This window comes from Macaca fascicularis, chromosome 1 (genome assembly GCF_037993035.2).
Source record: "Macaca fascicularis isolate 582-1 chromosome 1, T2T-MFA8v1.1".
NCBI lineage: Eukaryota > Metazoa > Chordata > Mammalia > Primates > Cercopithecidae > Macaca > Macaca fascicularis.
Window position 1 is genome coordinate 142,078,181 of NC_088375.1, and position 22,478 is coordinate 142,100,658.

The 22,478-nt window shown below is 37.6% G+C and overlaps 1 protein-coding gene across 5 annotated transcripts in view; it reads right to left on the reverse strand.

The window, feature by feature from the left end:
* Positions 1-22,478, reverse strand: part of RPAP2 (RNA polymerase II associated protein 2) — an 89,977-nt gene that overhangs the window by 29,202 nt on the left and 38,297 nt on the right. For 4 of the 5 annotated variants that reach the window (XM_074001673.1, XM_005542739.5, XM_074001674.1 and 1 more), the window contains one exon: positions 13,051-13,119. In XM_074001673.1, coding sequence (XP_073857774.1) covers positions 13,051-13,119 — 69 coding nt within the window. Of the gene's footprint in view, positions 1-5,804; positions 7,360-13,050; positions 13,120-22,478 lie in introns of those variants that run through there. The other variant, XM_005542742.5, reaches the window with a different exon arrangement.

Sequence of the window (22,478 nt, forward strand, 5' to 3'; positions counted from 1 at the left end):
AGCTGTGACTGTGCCACTGCACTTTAGCCTGGGTGACAGAGTGAGACCATGTCTCAAAGGAAAAAAAAGAAAGATGAGCCAGCCCCTAAAAATTTTAAGTACAGTGAGACAAGCATACATTAATCAAGTAATCATACAATTAAATATAAAACTGAAAATAGGGTAAGTGCTAAGAAAGAAAAGTATATAGTGTTGTGAGGGCCTGTGTATAGACATATTTGATCTAGCCAGGGAGGTCAGGGAAAACTTCTTGAGGAAGAAACACTTCCTCAAGTTCTGAAAGAAGAAGAGGAATTAACCAAGGGAAGAGGGGAGAGAACATTTCGGACCTGTGTCCTACAGTGGTAAAGATTATGATGAGAAAGATATGAAAGAAGGTCAGAGTGACAGGAATGGGAGAACAAGGCAGGATGGTGTGAGATGAGGCTGGAGAAGAAAGAACGGCTAGATCACAGGGGTACGTAGGCCTCAATAAAAAGTTTTTCTTTAACAGCAATTGAAAGTCTTTGAAAGGCTGACGCAAGGTGGAAGATAGGATCAGATCTGACTCCAGATCTCTGCAAGACTAACCTTCCTAAAACACAGATTTTATGATATTATTCTACTCAAAACTTAAATGAAGGGAGGATCACTTGAACCCAGGAGTCTGAGGTTACAGTAGGCTATGATCACACCATTGACTGCAGCCTGGGCAACAGGGCAAGATCCTGTGTCTAAAACAAACAAGCAAACAAACAAAACTCCACAAAAAACAAAAACAAAAAATTTAAATGACTTTCATTACCCACTGAATTAAATTTGTCTGCCATTAAAGGATTTATCTCAGGGGCAGGGTATGGTGGCTTACGCCTGTAATCCCAACACTTTGGGAGGCCAAGGCAGGCAGATCACTTGAGGCCAAGAGTTTGAGACCAGCCTGGCCAACATGGCAAAACCCTGTCTCTATTAAAAATACAAAAATTAGTGGTGCACACCTGTAGTCCCAGCTACTCGTGAGGATGAGGCACAAGAATCACTTGAACCCGGGAGGCAGAGGTTGCAGTGAGCCAAGACCATGTCACTGCACTCCAGCCTGGGCAACAGAGACTCTATCTCAAAACAACAACAACAAAAATCTATCTCTACAATAGACCCAACCTTTCCTTCTAGTTATCAGCCTTATCTTGCTTTTTTCATGCTATACATAGGTACTTCCTAGAATCCTCTCATCTGTTCTATTTCTTGAAATCCTTTCTGTCTTTTGAACCCATCACCTTTGTATGCTCCCCCAAACAGATCTTTTACTTCTATTATAACCTCCCAATTGAAGTCTTTTACTTCTTTGAATCCCAACAATATTTTGTGCCTTTTTTTTTTCCCGGCATTTAACACATTCAATTTTTTATTGTAGCTACTTGTGCAGCACATTATTGATTTCTCCCTTTCCTCAACCTCCAGTAGGCTGTAAAGTGTTTTGAGTGAAAGGGATTTGTTTAATCTTTGTATTCCCTACAGGGTCTAAGACATAGTCTTACTCATAGCGTTGCTCAATAAACATCTGTTGTGTGTGTGTGTGTTATATATGCAATTCTATTTTTTTTTTCTTTTTGAGATGGAGTCTTGCTCTGTCACCCAGGCTGGAGTGCAGTGGCGCAATCTCAGCTCACTGAAACCTCTGCTTCAAGGGTTCAAGCGATTCTCCTGTCTCAGCATCCCAAGTAGCTGAGATTACAGGGGGTTCCCACCATCACGCCAGGCTAATTTTTGTATTTTTAGGAGAGACGTAGTTTCACCATGTTGGCCAGGTTGGTCTTGAACTCCTGACCTCAGGTGATCCACCTGCCTTGGCCTCCCAAAGTGCTGGGATTATAGGTGTGAGCCACTGCGCCTGGCCCTTTTTTTTTTTTTTTTTTTTTTTTTTTTGAGACGGAGTCTCGCTCTGTCGCCCAGGCTGGAGTGCAGTGGCGCGATCTCGGCTCACTGCAAGCTCCGCCTCCTGGGTTTACGCCATTCTCCTGCCTCAGCCTCCTGAGTAGCTGGGACTACAGGCGCCCGCCACCGCGCCCGGCTAATTTTTTGTATTTTTAGTAGAGACGGGGTTTCACCGTGGTCTCGATCTCCTGACCTTGTGATCCGCCCGCCTCGGCCTCCCAAAGTGCTGGGATTACAGGCGTGAGCCACCGCGCCCGGCTACCTGGCCCATTTTTTAATGAGAGAAAAAAAGTAGAGAATAAAAAAGGACAATGGGCCAGGTGTGGTGGCTCATGCCTGTAACCCCAGCACTTTGGGAGGCTGAGGTGGGCAGATGACTTGAGGCCAGGAGTTCGAGACCAGCCTGGCCAACATGGCAAAACCCCATCTCTACTAAAAATCAAAAAAAAAAAAAAAAAAAAAAAAAAAAAAAAAATTAGCCCGGAGTGGTGACACACACCTGTAATCCTAGCTACTTGGGAGCCTGAGGGAGGAGGATTGCTTGAACCCAGGAGGCGAAGGTTGCAGTAAGCTGAGATCAGGTCACCTGTACTGCAGCCTGGGTGACAGAGAGAGATTCTGTCTCAAAAAATAAAAGTTAAAAAAAGGAAAATGTTATTCCAGAGCTATTTTTTAAAAAAGTCCTTAAATGTGATTTGAAAAATCAGAAACACTCACATAAAATAACTTTCTAAACTTTTCTATTCATTGATGATACTTATTCCCAGAATAAAATATAAAGAATAGGCTGGGCATGGTGGCTCACACCTGTAATCCCATCACTTTGGGAGGCTGAGGCAGGTGGATCACTTGAAACCAGGAGTTCGAGACCAGCCTGGCCAACATAGTGAAACCTCATCTCTACTAAAAAAATTTAAAAAATAAATAAATAAAACAAAATGTAAAGAATAAATTGGATGAGGAAAAAAAGGCCCACAGTTGGAGTGAGGATTCTGTAAGTAAAACAGTTTTAAAACATATTTTAACATTCACAAAATTAATTTACATGTTTCATTTTGCTCTTTACCACCCTTATCATAATGTGCAGGTGCTAAACCACTCCACGTTCTCCTTTTGCATTTGAGGAAAAGTTCCACATCTTTGATATGAAGAGCAATATAGTTTGAGTATCCCTTATCTAAAATGCTTGGGACCAGAACTGTTTTGGAGTTCGGATATTTTAGAATTTTGGAATACTTGCATTATACTTACTGGTTGAACATCCCTAATCCAAAAATCCGAAATCTGAAACACTCCAACGAGTATTTCCTTTGAGCATCATGTTGGTGCTGAAAAAGTTTCAGATTTTGGAGCATTTTGGATTTTGGATTTCTAATACTTAACCTGTATAATGTCAACTAAAGTCTGCACTAGAAAGAGAAGGCCTCTTCGGGGTGTTCCTCTCATTTACTTAAATGAGTACTCTGAAATCTTTCCATAGAAAGAGTGACTGACTAGTATTTCCCTGCCAAGCTTATGATGGAGATATGTAACAAAGTATAACACTTGGACAGTGTCACCACGGAACTCCACCTGCAAAATTAAATTGTTTCCTACGCTAAATATACTCATCTTTATCTCTTTCAGAAGCCTTTGATACATTGCATGAAAACAGTTTCTTACTTTTTATACCTCATACTTGAATTAGCACTACCAAGTTGATTTAACCTGGGTTTAGTCCAATCCTTCATCCTGCCAACAATAATAGTCAATGAAGTTAAGTAACTTGTACAAGGCTACCCTGCTAGTTAGGAACAAAAATAGGATATAATCCAGAATGAGACTGAGTTTAGGGTTTTGAGAGACCCTTGTATAGTTAAAGGTAGTCTATGGGGTAGAATAATTATATTTAAAAAACATAATGTTAAATAAAATTAATGACATAAGGACAAGGTAGGAGGATTGCTTGAGCTCAAGACCAGCCTAGGCAATGTGGTCAAACCCTATCTCTACAAAAAAAATTAGCTGGGCATGGTAGCATGCACCCATAGTCCCAGCTACTTGGGAGGTTGAGTTAGGAGGATTGCTTGAGCCTGGGAGGCAGAGATTGCAGTGAGCCGAGATCATGCCACTGCACTCCAGCCTGGGTAACAGAGAACCTGTCTCAAAATAATAATAATAAGAAGAAGAATTAATTATATAAATTAAAATTGCATTTAATCTTAGGCACAAAGCTAATGTCCCCAAATTTGAAAAACCAGGAGGCATGTGAGGTTAGTACCATTAAAGGACTTCTGAGAGAAACAAAAAAAGTAGGCAAGAAGAATATGCTATTAAGAAGTATGTCACTATGAACTTTCCATTTCAGAACTACTATCTAGAAAACAGAGATAAAAACTCTGATTATAAGAAGCTATGATAGCCAAATAAAATAAAATGTTTTTCTTATAACAGATGGTTTATGTCCTGTTAATGTTTGCATTTAATGCTTTAGGTTTACCCATTAATAAGGAAGCAGGGATGCTTTCCACTGATATTTCTAATTCAAAAGAAAAAAGTTCTTTGTAACTCACTTTGTGGTGATATATTACACATAGGTTTGTTTAAAGGGCTGGGTTACAGTGACTTTACAACTTTATATCTAATTCCTGTTTGTGACAGATCTACAGAACAACTTGGCAGATGAATAATGGAAAAGCTTTTCTTCATCATTGTCACCATGTAACAATTCTCTCAGAATAGTGTCTCCAACTTTTTTTCAATACTCTAAGATTGAAATGTAGTCAACTATGGCTTCCACACACAATGATTATCACACCCTTATAGTGGCAGACCCTGATGCTGGGGGTAACAATTCCCTCAAGCTTCATGCTTCCTAGCTCTCAGGGAGCTCAGTCAGGATGTGATGATGGCACTAGCAGATAGAGGGACTGGCTCCTAAAATCAAGGCTGTGATTTGCAAGGGCCAACTGCTGCTAACTGCTGTCATCACCACCACTGCTGCTGCTTGGGACAGGGCAGCTGGAGTGCACATCTTTTTGCTCAGGATCCTTGATGACTTTTAATGTGGAATATGGCCTGAAGTTGAAGATACTCAACTACTTATGAATAAAAAAAAAGAGTAGCATTATAAAACTGCCAAAGATATAGGGAATTCTGTGGGGGGAATTATTGTAGAAAGTCGGCTTTGATTAAAAATTTAAACAAGTATTATTTCTTTAGGAACTATCTAGATTCCCATATAGCTCTGTTGGCTGAGGGTAAAGTTATTTCAGTTTAAAAACATGTTTTTCTTACATAAACTCTCAGCAATAAGTATGGGAATGTATAGAAATAATTATTGTTCAATCCTCAGTAAACAGGTAAATATTTAAACTTCACAATGACAAAGGTGATAGGATAGTAAATATCATAAGATAAACAAATTCAAGATTTATATAAGGAAGAAACAAAAACTGAATTTTATGGATACTGAGGAATCCAAAAGAATACCAGTAGCTACTGTTCAGACATTTATATGGTTTCAAATTGAACACTATGAACACCGTAACCTTTGTTTTTAGCTTGAAAGTACTCATTTTGCGTTTATAGTAGAAATTCCTAAAACATAAGAAATTGATGTTACATGTCCATGAAAGCCTAAAATCAATTAGATTAGGCATATTTAAGTTTTGGGGAAACTGCATATATAAGCCTTTAAAATGACTACTGGGTGTGAAGCAAGATGAGATAATTTGTAAAGTTCAATCTTTGCAGCCCTCATACATTGCTAGTGGAAATGTAAAATGATACAACCACTGTAGAAAACACTTTGGCAGTTCTTTAAAAGGTTAAACAGAGTTATCATATGACCCAGCAATTCTACTCCTAGGTATATACCTAAGAGAACATAAAACATATGCTCACACAAAACATCTGTACATGAATGTTTATAGCACTGTTATCCATCAAATAGCAAAAAATGGAAATAACCCAAATGTTTGTCAACTGATGAATAAACAAATGTGGTATATCCATACAATAGAATATTATTTGGCCATAAAAAGGAATGAAGTACTGTTACATGCTACAAAATGGATGAATCTTGAAAACACATTAAGTGAAAGAAGCCAGACATAAAAGGTCATCTATGATTCCATTTATATGAAAAGTTCAGAAATAGATAAATCCGTCAAATAGAGAATGGGTTTATGGTTGCCAGAGGACTGGAGGAAGGGAAATTGGGACTGAACTAATAGGAGGTTTCTTTTTTGGGTGACAGAAATGTTCCAGAATTAGATAGTGGTGACGGTTGTACAACATAGTGAATATACTAAAAACCAGTGAACTGTGTATTTTGTATATTTTAAAATATACAAATGGTGAATTGTATATGAATTTTATTTCAACTTTAAACAGCTCAGTTAAATATAAAAATTCCATAATTGTAAGGAAATATAAAAAAGTAATTTCAATGATCTTCAAATATGGTCTCAAATACCTAAAACTAAATTTGGACTGCTAAGGGAAAGAGCTGGGAATACTTGTAACCAATAGATTTCTAAGGAACCATCTCTTTGTTTTTCCTGGTATGTTCACAGATTTTTCTGAGGAAATTAGTGATAGGCAGGCTTTAAAAAAACAGCCTGCTGAGGCAAAAGCCTTAGTCACATCTTTCCATTCAGGCCTGGTAGCCCTAGGGAAGTGACTCTCCAGAGTATCTATCTGTATGATGGTTACCTAAAGTGGCTGCCCATGTCCAGTGATGGCTTTTGTTTAGCGATCATGGTCAAGTTGAGCTGTTTAAATACCATTTCCCAGGACTTACATGCTACTCCCTGAACGACAGGAATACTCAAAGCTTTTAGAGAGAATAAACTATTGTATGGTCTCTGCCTAGGAAGCGGGCCACAGTTCACTGGAAACAGCCAGTTCAGATAAATAAAATGAAAGCAGACATTTTTGGAGATGGTCTTGAAAGCTTTCCATTAGAGAACATCAAGGGCATAGAACTAGGAAGAGCATGTATCCATGTTAGACTACTACACGTCACTTTATCCTCTATCCTTTCTGAGTAATACAAAATATTCATCTCCTTCATTGGATAACCAAATAATTCACACAGAACACAACACACACCTCTCTCCCTGGTCACCAAGAGACATTTGACTCCTATGATACAATTAACCATAGACCATCAGAAAACTAAGTAGTGGCTTATTTACAAAGTTTTTATATTAAACTTGGGTGGAAAAGTTACATTTTAAGTATAAGCACTCTTGAAGAAACCTAATTCCCATTTCTGCACATAGGCTGCACATAAAGGAACTCAGGCCAGTTAAGCTGCTTCTCGATAGCCTTCTATATGTCTTCTCTTTGGCTGCCAGTTTTGGTCTGGACGTTTCCCTGTATTTCTCAGTTTTAGGTCACCATCAGCACAGTCTGCTCTTGTGTTACATGCTCAAGTATACTGACAGAGGTCACAGAAGACTGGGGAAGACCAAGAGCAAAGGGAAGAGGGAAGGAGTAAATGGGACAGAAGCTGAGCGATGTGTCCTATGGCTAGAAAATCTTCTCAAAATACCAGTTAAATCTTTTCAAAAAAGCTATTCTGAATACTGTGACCATGATTAAAAGCGATTCTTTACTTTCTGGTTTCTTATATTGTGGGTAACATGGAATTATGAGGAATATAAAAACAAATATGATATACCTAAATCATATCAAAATACCACATCATAAAACATAATTTTATGCAATTCATTATGGTTCTTTTTTCTTTGAGACAGAGTCTCGCTCTATCACCAGGCTGGAGTGCAGTGGCGCAATCTTGGTTTACTGCAACCTCTGACTCTCTGGTTCAAGCGGTTTTCCTGCCTCAGCCTCCCGAGTACCTAGGATTACAGGCATGCCACGCCCAGCTAATTTTTATATTTTTAGTAGAGATGGGGTTTCACCATGTTGGCCAGGATGGTCTCAATCTCCTGACTTTGTGATCTACCCGCCTTAGCTTCCCAAAGTGCTCACAGGCATGAGACACTGTACCCGGCCTACTGTCCTTTCTAACTTCAAAATATATAAATACATTAATAAGCTTTACACAGTAGAGTATATAGGTACTAAATATTTACGGAAGACTATCTTTTATTTTGAGACAGTCTCACTCTGTCGCCCAGGCTGGAGTGCAGTGGCGCCATCTCAGCTCACTGTAACCTTTGTCTCCTGGGTTCAAGTGATTCTCCTGCCTCAGCCTCCGGAGTAGCTGGAACTACAGGCATGCCCCACCATGCCCGGCTAATTTTTGTATATTTAGTAGAGATGAGGTTTCACCATGTTGGCCAGGCTGGTCACAAACTCCTGACCTCAACTGATCTGCCTGCCTTGGCCTCCCAAAGTGCTGGGATTACAGGCGTGAGCCACTGCACCTGGCCTATACAAGACTATCTATATATATTTACATACATTTTTATTAAAAGTCATGCATCAAAGATTGTGGAGAAAGCCTAACATCTCAATAGTGCATATTTAGTTAAGAAAATCAGGTTCAACTCTATATTATTTCACTATATAGTACCTTTTACAGGAACAAAATCAGATCTAAGAGTAAAGTCTGATAAACTTCAACTAAGATGCAAAATTACAACCAAGTACTTAAGCAATAAATCTGAGCAATTATCAGGTTATTTTATTGCATTTCTAATGAGTTCTTTAAAAAAAAAAAGTCAATTATCACTATTATATATGTTCTTCTTTGTATAAGGAGTGCTTCAGCGTCTTTATAACATTTATTAAATAAGAACGAGAGGACATTTTTAAGGGAATTAAAGAAACATTAATTCCTTCATAAATGAATAGTGCTTAAGCTCTGCTTTAAAAGGTCTTTCCATGTGCTCTTGGGTAACCACGTAGGGTCTGAATTCATAGTATAAATATCAATAAATGTTGCAATCACAATAGTAATTCAAGTTCCATGGAATCAGTGAGAAACCAAAATGAAGTAGGAATAGGTCATGATGTATTTTCATATGGGATGCATTTCATTGAGTGTGCAATGATCAACTGTACCAACTCTGTTTGATCAGATTTTTTTCTGAGATACGCAAATACAATTTCCATCAGTATACACTGATAAATTACATGTTATGGTCCAAATTATTATTCTTATTTGAGATAGGGTATTGCTCTGTTACCCATGCTTGAGTGCAGTGGTACGATTATGGCTCACTGCAGCCTTATCTCCTGGGCTGAATCGATCCTCCCACCACAGCTTCTCTAGTCGCTAGGACTACAGACATACATGCCACCATGCCTGGCTAATGTTTTATTTTTTGTAGAGACAGAGTCTCACTATGTTGCTCAGGCTGGTCTTCAACTCCTAGGCTCAAGCAATCCTTCTGCCTCAGCCTCCCAAAATGCCGGGATTATAGGCATGAACCACTGCACCTGGCACAGATTTTAAAAATGTTAATACATCTGTGAAAGAGCAATGAAAGTCACCAGGAGAAGACGGCTTGCTACCAAAACTCCTTATTTCCTTTAAGAATAAAGGTGTGAAAATTCAAGACTCAGTTTTATTTATGTTGTCCTGGACTATCACGTTTTGGTCAAAATGTTGATTTTTTCCCCCTTTAACAAGAGTTACACTTGTGGCATTATAGCAACATATTAATACAATTATATATAGGTGTATGTATGTATCCTCTTCTAAGAGTTCACATGAGGAATTCTGAAAACAGCTTTCATGGATTAAACAAATGCTATTATAGTAATAATAAAACTTAGCAATGTTCATATATAAAGAACAGTACTACTGAACATATTATCTTATATTCATCTTAAGTAACAATTGCCATTTAGAATCTTTTGCCTAGCTATAAAGACTTATAAGCAGTTTGCTTTAAAACATGAATTCCAGAAATGTCTACAAGTTGTGACTTAAAAATTCCATTGGAAATTTGAGAGTAGATGTGAAAATTTTCTGAATTATAGGATAATTATTTTTTAAAAAGATATACTCCCATGTATGCCTACAGTCAATGTTACTGGCAATAAGCTAAAAGGCTGAAAGGTAGGGTTACTTCTCCACAAATATGTGTGCGTGTGTTTCCTCCTTTCTCTTTATATGTGCATGTCTCTGGGTGTCTAAAGTCTCCATATTTTTCACTGTAAGGGCATTTATCCACTGCTGGCCCCCATGCCTGCTTTTGCTTTCCCCAATGACAAAATGCCTTCTCTAAAAAGTAATTGTGAAACTCTAAAGGGGAGAAAAGGGGTGGATATACACATTAAAGTATAATTATACTTTATAGAAGTCAATGGAGTTTTCACATGATGAATATGTATTTTATTTTATCCCTAACTTGTACAGTAGTAATTGCAATAAAAAGGTGACAAATGGACAGAGCCAGAGATAAAAAAAAGTCTATCAGTTGAGCCACAGATTTCCAGTGGGGACAGAAATATGAAAAGCTAAAGGGGAATTTCTGAGAAAAGAGGAAATAAGAAAATAATACAGCGCAGGAGACAGAAGTCTTAGAAGCTGATAATCAAAAGAATAGGGAGATTCAGCTAGTGAAGATACAGAATGTGAAAATGCAGAATGAAAAGAATCTGCAAGGAAGGCCAAGAGCAAAAGTTAGAATTAACAGAAAACAAGATTTCAAAGGCAAAAACCTAGGAAACACCACCTGTCTTGGTGTCTATAGTGACCAAAGATTTTTAAAGAAGCCAAAAGGGTTTCCCCTAACTGGGGAAGATTTTAGTTGTCCAGTTGACCAATGACTAGGAGAAGGAAGGTTAGATCTAGCGGTAGGGAATAGGGCATAATGAAAGAGAGGAGGGATGCAAGGTGAATGACAAAAGCAAATAGTGTTTACTGCTACAATTTCAAGATTGATTGCACTAGGCCGGATGCAGTGGCTCATCATGCCTGTAATCACAGCACTTTGGGAGGCCAAGGCAGGCGGATCACAAGGTCAAGAGTTCGAGACCAGCCTGACCAACATGGTGAAACCCCAACTCTACTGGGTATGGTGGCAGGTGCCTGTAATCCCAGCTACTCAGGAGGCTGAGGCAGGAGAATCACTTGAACCCGGGAGGCAGAGGTTGCAGTGAGCCGAGATTGCGCCATTGCACTCCAGCCTGGGCAACAGAGCGAGACTCCATCTCAAAAAAAAAGATTGATTGTCCAATATGAAACACGCGATACACTACACTAAAATGTGTGCAATTTGTTCCGTGAATTCAATTAAGGCACTATTTTTATGGGTCACTGACTCTTGAAATAAGAGGTTCCCTACATTATATCCAAAGTTAAAGAAGTCAAACAGTGCATAAAAGGACTAGCAAAGCTTTCAGTGTTTTGTGCCACATGGATGCCTCTATTAAAATCAAACACTAGAGAGGTTTACTTTTGTATGGAATAATCATATGAAATTTTAATGGTAGCCTTTATTATTTCATTTTCCATACTTTTTGAGTTCTTTGCTATATATTTTAGATAAGATACGGCAAAAATTTAATCCAAAAACAGTAGGACTTAATGTGTCTTCAGTAAGCAGTGCTCATGACGATAATACCTTCAGTAAGTGGCTGAGAAAGCAAGATTCTGAGATTAGTGCTGAGCCTAGGCCTCTGACTTGTCAACCAAAAAAGTTACTTCTCCCTTTAGTATAATGAATTGCAGAAGTACAGTTAAACAGTTGTCTATAAGGGTTTATTAGCAGGCATATGATCTGGTGGGTGAGCAGAGATACTGATATTTCCTTTGCCAGTGACCAAAATATTTACAAATTTCATAAAATGGAAAAAACTTTCTAAAAAATTCATAAGATCAGTTCACAAATTACCAATTCAGCTGGAACACTGAATAGTAGAAATGACAAAAGATTTGTTCTTATGGTTGATAAAAAATTTATATCAGGGCATTCAAGTAAAGTTATTTTCTATGTTCTGATTTAATGAATCATGTGAGTTGTATCTGGTTGGGTGACACAGATTCTGGCTCACTGAAGCCTACTCTAATGCTTCTCAGCACAGCCTTCCTAGGGACAGTAAAGCCAGAATAACATGTCAGACTGAAGTAATATCAAAGAAAAAGAAAGCAGGGCTGGAGAGGCTATGAGATTGATTCATAACACTTTTTGACCTGTGAGTGTCTGGTAAGTTTTCCATGTCCTATGGGCTTCAATGACCTCTAACAAGCACCAAGCAGCAACAGTAATGCAATAATGAATGATCCTCAAAAGAAGAATTTTACAATTCAAGCTGAAAAACACTACACTTATTAAATAGTTGTAACCCTACTGATAAATAGCCTTAGAAACCACTAGTGGTTTCTTAAAAGCTGAATGAGTATTAAATGTTTTATATATGCTTTTGTAGTAAGCATCTGGTTTAGTTCCTTTAAACCTGTCAGATTTTAAAATTGTACATTAATTTAAAAAACTTTTTTGATGCTAATAAAGTATGTTGAAAAACAAAATAATATTAGATATGTAAAAATACAGATGTAAAATAATGAAGCCCATTCAATGTTAATACAATGGACTACTAAAAATGAAACTAAAAGACTATTCTGCATATACTCCACATGAGGATGTTTGTCTCTTTCAAAGATGATAACAGGCTGGCTGTGGTAGCTCATGCCTGTAATCCTAGCACTTTGGAAGGTAGAGGCAGGTGGATCTCTTGAGTCCAGGAGTTCGAGACCAGTCTGGGCAATATAGCAAGACACTGTCTCTACAAAAAATATAAAAACTAGTCAGGCATGGTGGTGCGTGGCTGTAGTCCCAGCCACTAGAGAGGCTGAGGTGGGAGAATTGCTTGAGCCTGGGAGGCAGAGGTGGCAGTAAGCCGAGATCACGCCAATTTACTCCAGCCTGGGCGACAGAGCAAGACCCTGTCTCAAAAAAAAAAAAAAAAAAAAAAAGAGATGATAACAAATAGTATTTGTAAAGAATAAGGTATACAGAAGAAAAGATGGTAAAAAAAAATATAGAGAATAATTACATATCACTTTATATAAAAGTTGTTTTATTACATAGGAAAGGAAAACAAGGCACAAAATAGAGGTATGATATTTTCCAAGGCAGTTTACAAAATCAGTGGATCACTTTGTTTTTCCCTAATTAATATGCTTCACACTTAGTATTTAGAGTTAAAATCTGAGAGAGTACTTACAATGACAGCAACACCATAGCAATTAAAGTCCATTCCGCAGGTTTGTGTATAATATTTCTATTTGTTAACCTGAAAGACAGATAAAATTTATCCAAGGAGTGTTACCTTTAAGTAAACTTTCTATTTCTTTCTAGAGAACATCAGATTTATAATAATGTGCCACAGAAGCACTATTTTTTTAAAAATACTTGTTATATTTGACAGGACAGAGTCAATAGTATAATAATGCGGCTCAATAGTCACTATCTGATAATGGCCATCTCAAAAGGAAGTGTTCCAGCCCCACTTTTTAATGTTTTTAATAGTATTACTACTAGACAAGATAAACATATAGGAACAATGTGGGAAACTAAATCGCTTGATTAAAACACACACACCCCCAACACACATACTCATAATATTCTCTATGCTTTCCCCTAACCAAGCAATTCCTCTCCTCCCTTCCCCTCATCTCCCCTCTCCTCCTCTCTCTTCTCTTCTCTTCCTCTTCCTCCTCCTCTTCTCTTCTCTCTTTCTTTCTTCTCTCTCCTTCTTCTTTTCTTTTTTTTTTTTTTTTTTAAAGAAATGGGATCTTGCTATGTTGCCTGGGCTGCGGTGCAGTGGCTCTTCACAGACATGATCATGGTACACTGTAGCCTTGAATTCCTGGGCTCAAGAGATCCTCCTGACTCAGCCTCTTGAGTAGCTGGGATGACAGGTACATGCTACTGTGTCTGGCTTAAGGTAAGCAATTTCTGATTGTAATTTTACTTCATCTTCTGTACCTTTCCATCTGGTGCTAGGTTGGTAGCAGGCAATTAAGGGATGTTATAATCCATAATTTACAGAAATAAGAGTGGCTTAATAAATTATAAGAATAGGTCTTTATTAAAGAAAACTTAAGTTTTTTAAAAAATCAGAAGTAAATTTTATCACTAAGCCATTAATGGCAACAAAAAACTCTGTAGTCATCTTAGTTTCTCAGAAAACATTTAGAAAGATCATTCTAAATTTAAAAATGATATAAATCAATAAGAAAATATCAGCCAATAAATAAATGGTAAAGGATATGAACAGGGAATTTATAAAGGAATTTGAAATGGACAATAAAAATTTGAAAAGGAGCTCAATCTCACTAATAATTTGAGAAATTAATATAAAGACAATAATTCATTCCATCCACCTGGAAAAATGAAAGACTGGCAATACCAAGGTTGGTGAGGATGGGAAGAAATAGTGCAACACACTGTTGATGTGAGCAATTGAATGACAATCTGGCAATATCTAATAAAGTTGAAAATGCATATAAACAGCCCAGCTATTTACATACTTCTAGATATAAAGCCTAAAAATACTCTCACTTATACATAAAAAAATGTGTGTGAAGGTTGTTAATGTAACTCTGCTTGTAATAGAGAGAAAAATAAACTGTGGCATATTTATAAAATATTAAATAGCGGTTAAAATAAATAAACCAGATTTACATATTTTGCTCATCATAATTTTGAATGAAAGAAAGCAAACATGGCATGGCATTTTTTTTTTTTTTTTTTTTAGACAGAGTCTTGCTCTGTCACCCAGGCTGGAGTGCAGTGCCATGCTCTCGGCTCACTGCAACCTCCACCTCCCGAGTTTAAGCAATTCTTCTGTCTCAGCCTCCCAAGTAGCTGGGATTACAGGCATGTGCCACCACGCCTAATTTTTGTATTTTTGTAGAGGTGGGGTTTCACTATGTTGCCCAGGCTGGTCTCTAACTCCTGGCCTCAAGTGATCCACCTGCCTCGGCCTCCCAAAGTGCTGGGATTACAGGAATGAGCTACAGTGCCCGGCTGGTATAGCATTATTTATATAAATCAAGAACAGACTAAATACTAAATATTGTTTATGGCAGTAAACATAAAAACAAAGACTAGAAGGATACACATCTACTTCACGGTACCAGTTGCTTCTGGGGAGGAACAAAGAATGGATTGGGAAAGGGAACAAAGGGGACTGACTTCATGCCCTCCTCCTTTGCACCAGCTATTCCGTCCATCTGAAACTATCTTCTTCCAGGTAAGTTTCCTTATGTCATCTTTGCAATAAGGCCTATCCGGACCACAGTATTAAAAAGTACAACTTGCCCTCTACCTCCCAAACCCAATACTCCTGACCTCCTTATTCTGCTATGTTTTTCTTTTTTTTCCATACAACTTATTGCCTTCTAATATATAATTGTTGTTTATTTTCTGTTTTTTCTTCTCAGAGGGCAAGAGTCTTTGTGTACTTCACTATTTATTCTAAGTTTCCAGAACAAGTGGCTGGCAGTCAGTAGGCATTCAATTAATATTTTTTGAATAATTATAACATTTTATTTAAAATATATATCTGAATCAAATTTTAGAAAATATTAAAATCTATTAATTCTGAGTGGAAGATATATTTTGTTACATTAATCTGAATTTTCCCATCATTTTCCAAAATTTAAAAAAGCCTACATGATAGAAAAAGGAAGTACACTATATAATGGTTAGAGTCTGACAGATAAGGGTTTAATACCCAGATATGTCCTCAGTAGTGTTTTATTTTGGACACATTGTTTGATGGCTGTGAAACTTAATTTGGTAAAATAAGGACAATAATATCAACCACCTCATAGGGTTCTTGTGAGGATTAACTGTACAAGAGACAGCCATACTGCCAAATCCAACAGACATTTCACAACTCTCATCTTAATCTGTCCAGCACTTGACAATCACTCCCTTCTCCAGGAAACATTTTCTTCACCAAGTTTTCACTTGCCTGGTTCCCCTACCTCTCATGAGCACCCTCCTTGAACATTTTAATACTGGAGTGTCCCAGGGCCTCTGGCCTTAGGTCTCTTCTCTCCTGTATAAACAAACACTCTTTCCCTTGGTGATGTCATCCAATCTTATGACTTTAAATATTAGAAACTATATGCTGACAACTCCCAAATGTATTACCTCTAGCCTGGACCTCCTCCTTGAATTCCAGATTTCTATATCTAATGGTCCACTTGACACTTCTACTTGGATGTCTAACAGGCATCTCAAAATTTGGTAGCGCCAAAACTGGGCTCTTCATCCTGCCCCCAAAACTAAGGATGGTGTGACACTCCTATCTCAGTAAATGGCTTACCCTATCCTTCCAGAATCCAGTTGCTCAGGCCACAAATCTTATGGTTAAACTTGACTCTCTCACATCCCATGTCCAGCCAGTCACCAATTCTAATGATTCCACCTTCAAAATAGGATCTAATCACTTCTTATTACCTTCACCACTTTCTCTTCAGCCACACCATTTCTTACCTAGATTACCAAAATAGCCCTGGCTATTTCTAGCTGTATTGGTCTCTCTGCCTCTGCTCATCTGTTGTAATTATCAACTTGGGAGCCAAAATGATGCTGTTAAAAAACATATGTTAGATCATGTCATTCCTCTGTTCAGGACCTACCAATTACCCTCCATCTCACTCAGAGTGAAGGTCAAAGAATGATCATAGCTACAAAGCCTATACAATCTGTACTACACCCAACCCCAATCCCATACTTCTCTGACCACGTATCTCTCTACTCTTGCCTCTGCTCATTTCTCTAACCTCATCAGCAACCTAAATATTCTGTGAATACACCAGGCCTGTTCCTGCTTTAGAGTCTTTGCACCTGCTCTTCCCTGTCTGCTATAGTTTCACAGACAGCAACACAGCTTGCTCCCTTACCTCCTTTCGGGTCTTTACACAAACAGTGTCTTCTCAATGAGGTCTTCCCTAATCAGCCTATTAAAAAGTACAACTTTCTCCCTCCTCAGTACTATCTGATTTCCCTGCTTCTGGGGTGAGAAGGAGAAGAATGGACAAAGAAAAGGAAAAGGGCATATTTTTGTACTCCATCTATTAGAAGTAAGTTCCATGAGTGAAGGGATTTGTCTGTTTTGTTCACTGATGTACTTGTAGCAAATCAAACAATATCTAGCATATAGCCAAAGGAGCTAGCTCAAATAAGGATAAGCATATAGGAATAAAATGACAGAACAGAATTTCCTTTCCTGGCCAGGTGTGGTGGCTCATGTCTGTAATCCCAGCACTTTGGGAGGCCGAGGCAGGCAGATCATGAGGTCATGAGTTCAAGACCAGCTTGGCCAACATCATGAAACCCCGTCTCTACTAACAATACAAAAATTAGCTGGGTGTGTTGGTGCATGCCTGTAATCCCAGATACTTGGGAGCCTGAGGCGGGAGAATCGTTGGAACCTGGGAGGTGGAGGTTGCAGTGAGCCAAGATTGCGTCACTGCACTCCAGCCTGGGCGACAGAGCAAGACTACAACTCAAAAAAGTATTTCCTTTTCTATTATACTCAAATCTTGTAGAGTTAAGACAGATTTAAGATTTCATAATTCACTTATACATTCACCAAAAACGTATTTAGAGTGTCTGCTGTATTACCACTATTCCAGGCACTGGAGAGAACACAAATAAGAGGTTTTGCTTTCATTTCAAAGTACTTCTAGTAGCAAACTAGCGAAATTTCACCTGTTTTCATATTTTTCCTATTGTTGAGCCAAAATAATTTCCAGCACAGATGCTAAACGAATGTATTTACTATTGTTTGAGTGACAATTTAAAAGGGAAACAGTAATATTTGACAGAAAACATTTAAAAAGCAGATTTTTCAGGCCAGGTATGGTGGCTCATGCCTGTAATACCAGCACTTTGGGAGGCAGGCAGATTGCTTGAGCTCAGGAGTTCGAGACCAGCCTGGGCAACATGGTGAAACCTCCTCTCTACAAAAAATACAAAAATTGGCAGGGCATGGTGGTGTGTGCCTGTAATCCCAGCTACTCAGGAGGTTAAGGTGGGAGGATTGCTTGAGCCTGGGAGGCAGAGGTTGCAGTGAGTTGAGATCACAGCACTGCAGTCCAGCCTGGGTGACAGAGTAAGACTCTGTCTCAAAAATAAAAATAAACAAAAAGCAGGCCAGGCGCGGTGGCTCAAGCCTGTAATCCCAGCACTTTGGGAGGCTGAGACGGGCGGATCACAAGGTCAGGAGATTGAGACCATCCTGGCTAACATGGTGAAACCCTGTCTCTACTAAAAAAATACAAAAAGCTAGCCAGGCGAGGTGGTGGGTGCCTGTAGTCCCAGCTACTCGGGAGGCTGAGGTAGGAGAATGGCGTAAACCCGGGAGGCGGAGCTTGCAGTGAGCTGAGATCCGGCCACTGCACTCCAGCCCCGGCAACAGAGCGAGACTCCGTCTCAAAAAAAAAAAAAAAAAAAAGCAGATTTTCAAAACATAATTTGAAATTCATACAGATTGAAATAACTTGATTCATCACTGATTAAATTTAAAATGGACTTTTGTGTCAAAATATAATTTTAATTCAAATCTAATTTAGAAAAATACCTAGATTCAACACTGATGACAGTGAATCATTATCAAGCAGATTCTGATGGAACCTGCTTTACGCTATGACAGGTAAACCAATGTAACATTCTAGATAGCAGATTTGTAATGCAATTCAGTGGAAAGGACAGTTCTATTCACTGGGGAAATTCTCATAGAGCCGAAAAAGCTGCTTTATGTTTAGGTCCCAAAATAGGCTCTCAACCCTGGCTACATATTAGAATTATCTAGGGGGGGCGCTTTTAGAAAATACTAATGACTGAGGCCAATCCTAGCCGAATGAAACTCAATCTCTAGGGTGGAAGCCGGACATCTATAGTTGTTAAAAGCTCCCCGGGTAATTCTGATGCACAACTGGCTTGAGAATCACTGTTCTACAAGTTCCTATTATTGATTGCCATTTCAGAGAGAAGGATGTGGTTATTTATGTCAACTCTTTCCCATTATCAGTATTGATTGAAAGGACTTCTCAACAATAGTTACTGTCATCAATATGGCATTTTTCCAGAAGCTTCGCCTGGCAGCCCTAGCCTACAAACTGTCACAGACCTGCCAACGTTGTCCAGAATCTGGAATCTGAAGACTTCAAATCAGCTATCTTATCAGAGGTCATTCTGTATTCTAAGCAACTGACACTTTTCTGAAGGACAGTGAAGCCAATTTAAGCAATTTTTATCAAAGCTACAGACTTTGACTTATAGTTATTAAAGAGTAAAGATTTTCAAAAATAATTAACACCAAGGTTTTTGGAATAGAATTTTATAACACCTCCTACCAAAATAAAGCATATGTTTTTGGGCTTATTTTCCCAATGCTTTTTATTAAATTTCAACATATATAAAAGTAGAGATAATATAAAATAAATTCCTATATACACATCACAACTTTGACAATTACCAACTCCCAGCTAATCACGTTTCTTCTATAACAACCCCATATTCAACACTACTGCTAATCTAGATAATTTTGAAGCAAATCTCAGATGTCATATAATCAAGTCTTTAAATAATGCAGAAAGTAACTAGAAGGGACTTAGAGCCAGAAAATAGGAATGACAGAAAAAAATGATAATAGTTTATAAGAGGAAAAGGGCATTTGAATGTCTCCTCATATCTGCAGTGCTGGGATTACAGACTTGAGCCACTGTGCCTGGCTGTATTTTTCATTAATAATAATAATATTTTAAAAAACACAAATTAGTCACTACTTAACAATTCTATGGTGGAAAAATAAAGAGGCCCTTAGACGTAGGAGAAAAAAAACAACTGTGAAGAATCACTACAATAAAAATGTCACTATTACCAGTCTCCATTCAGTAAGTTCTAAAATTATTGACTGGCTGCCAGAAGGGAGCAGGCAGGAAAACCAAGGGACTGGGAAGGTCAGTGAGGTATTAGTCCCAAAATTATTATTATTATTTTTTGCATTATGCCCTAGAGCAGTAGGTTCTCAGCTTTGACTATCCATTAAAATCACCTGGAGAGCATTAAAATCCTGTCCCTTGAATGCCATATGCCAAACCAGTTAAATCAGAATCCTTGGGGGAGTGGGGGTTGGATGGGGGAGTAGGACACAGGTGGTAATTTTTTAAGGCTCCCTAGGTGATTCCAATAAGCTTCCAAATTTGAGCAAATCTCACTGATTAGAAATATCTGGGGTAGCCTAACTTTTTTTTCCCTAAAGTTTCTAGTAACTTTTGAGAACCTCAGAATAGTTTTTTTAAAAAGAGACACCAAATTAGATCTATAGAAAAATATTGTTCTAAAAAATATAAACAAAGTAAATTAAATTGCTAGTTAATCTATTCTACATAAGCCAGATAAAAAATGTGTAGTTGGAGACCATAGGGTTTATTCTAATGTTTTCTGATATGTACAGCATAACTTTTATCAGTTTGCTCAGAATGGTGATTAAATATGTGTTGTCTGCAGGAAGGTGAATGGCAAGTCCTTTGAAAATCAATGAAATGATCAGGAACTGTGGCTCCTGCCTGTGCCTCTAATCCCAGCACTTTGAGAGAGAGCAGGATCTTTTAAGGGCAGGAGTTCAAGACCAGCCTGGGCAACATAGTGAGACTGCCCCCTATCTCTACAGAAAACTTAAAAAAAAATTAGTCAGGCTGATGCTTGAGCCCAGAAGTTAAGGCTGCAGTGAACCATGATCGCATCACTGAACTCCAGCCTGGGCAACTGAGCAAGACCCTGTCTTTAAAAAAAAAAAAAAAAAAATCAGTGATCAGCCTCTGCCTGATTTGACCTTCATCTTCCCTCACTCGACTTTATGTTAGTATGATGATATTCATTCCCTGATAAATCCTGAACAAATCCTAAACTTCAGTGTTTCCATACTGTGTACATATATTTAAACTTTATCATCAGTGTAGACAGTTTTTAAATACTTTTTATCTCGTTTTGGATGCATGGTTCTGTGATAGGTATAAGACAGGATACCTAAAAAATGTCTCTCATCATTATTAACAGGGCACACAGCATGCAGACAAGTTCAGCTTTGGACTTGTTATTTTGCTCAAACCCTCTTTTGGCAAAGTCCAAGGTCAATCTGAGGATTGACATCCCTGAACTTGTGAGTAATCAATAATCTTCAAATTGCATAGTTTTCATGACACCTAGTGAGGGTAAAAATCTTAGTAATTAGAACAATCATATCATTCAGTTTATCATTACCTAAACATTCAGCTTCAAATATAAACATCCTAGATAAAATGAAGTGAAAGTCTTTATGTGCTTGTTTTATCAGCCAACTGAAGAGTAAAATACCACAATAATTGATGTCTGTGAAACTTAATTTTAAGTACAAAACAATCAGTAACAACTTTCAATTATTTAGGAAAATAAGATTGATAGTTGATACAAATATTGAATACACTAGATTACTTTCTCAAGAATGTATCTTGGGAATAGGTTAATAAAAATTTAAACAATCTAAAACAGAGTAATAGACATTAGATTTTACAATAACTCAAACTTTGCAGAAATGTATTACCTACTAGTAGTCACAACATTAAAGAAAATAACCTTGAAGACCTGTATTTAAATTTCTGTTGGGGAATTGATGATGAATGAAAATCAATGTCCCCTCAAACTATCATGAGTTGGAAAAATTCCTAAATTATATAAACAACAGATATATAATAATCCAAATATAATATCTAATCATGATATAACAAAGTGTTAAGATAAAACTTAGAGAAAACTGAGATATCCCAAGCACATTTTGTTTAGTCAAAGTTCACTATAGAAGACTCTAGAATAATGTTTTAAGACATCTATAGTTTTGAATCTATGAAGGTTTGATAGTTTAATGTAAATTATTACAAATTATCCTTTTCAGCAGCTGAAGACAAGTCTTTGAAGACAAATAATTTTTGAGGTTTGCCTTAAACTTTGAATTCTAGATACAAAACTCTTTCTAGTAAAATCCTTACCGAAAAACCTTTTCCTGAATTACTTTTGGCACACAAAAAGGTTAGTGATGTTTTTAAATGTGCCAGTTTAAAATGATTGTCTATTAGGTGTTACTGATGTACAGTATGTTACTGCAAGAGAAATCTAACAGCTGACAGTGCCAAGAAATTGTTCCTGTACTGTAATTTTACACTTCTAAAATCTGACTGCTATTGTTGACAATAATAAACTACAATAATAAATACATATGATAAATGTCTTGGATAAATTAATTCTTCTACCCTAGAAGTTTATTCTGTGTCAGTGCAACATTAGCCACAGGCAAATGTTAATTTTAACATTTGGTCACTGGCATTTGGCTGAAATGTGCATTTGGTACAATTCTAGTAATAAGGCATTTAGAGGCTTATTGCTATGCTTCTTGGTAGAGAGAACCTAGTCTTAGCCTGATTGAATACTTTTATCTTGATAGTTTTAGGAAAAATCACAACAGTTTCACTCACAATTGATATCAATTCTCTATCCTCCCTTCCTTTAAAGTTCTTAGCACTTTAGTCTGTTCTGTGTAATTCAATATTAAATTACCCACTGTCTTGTACTGTTCACTGTACTCACATGATCTCC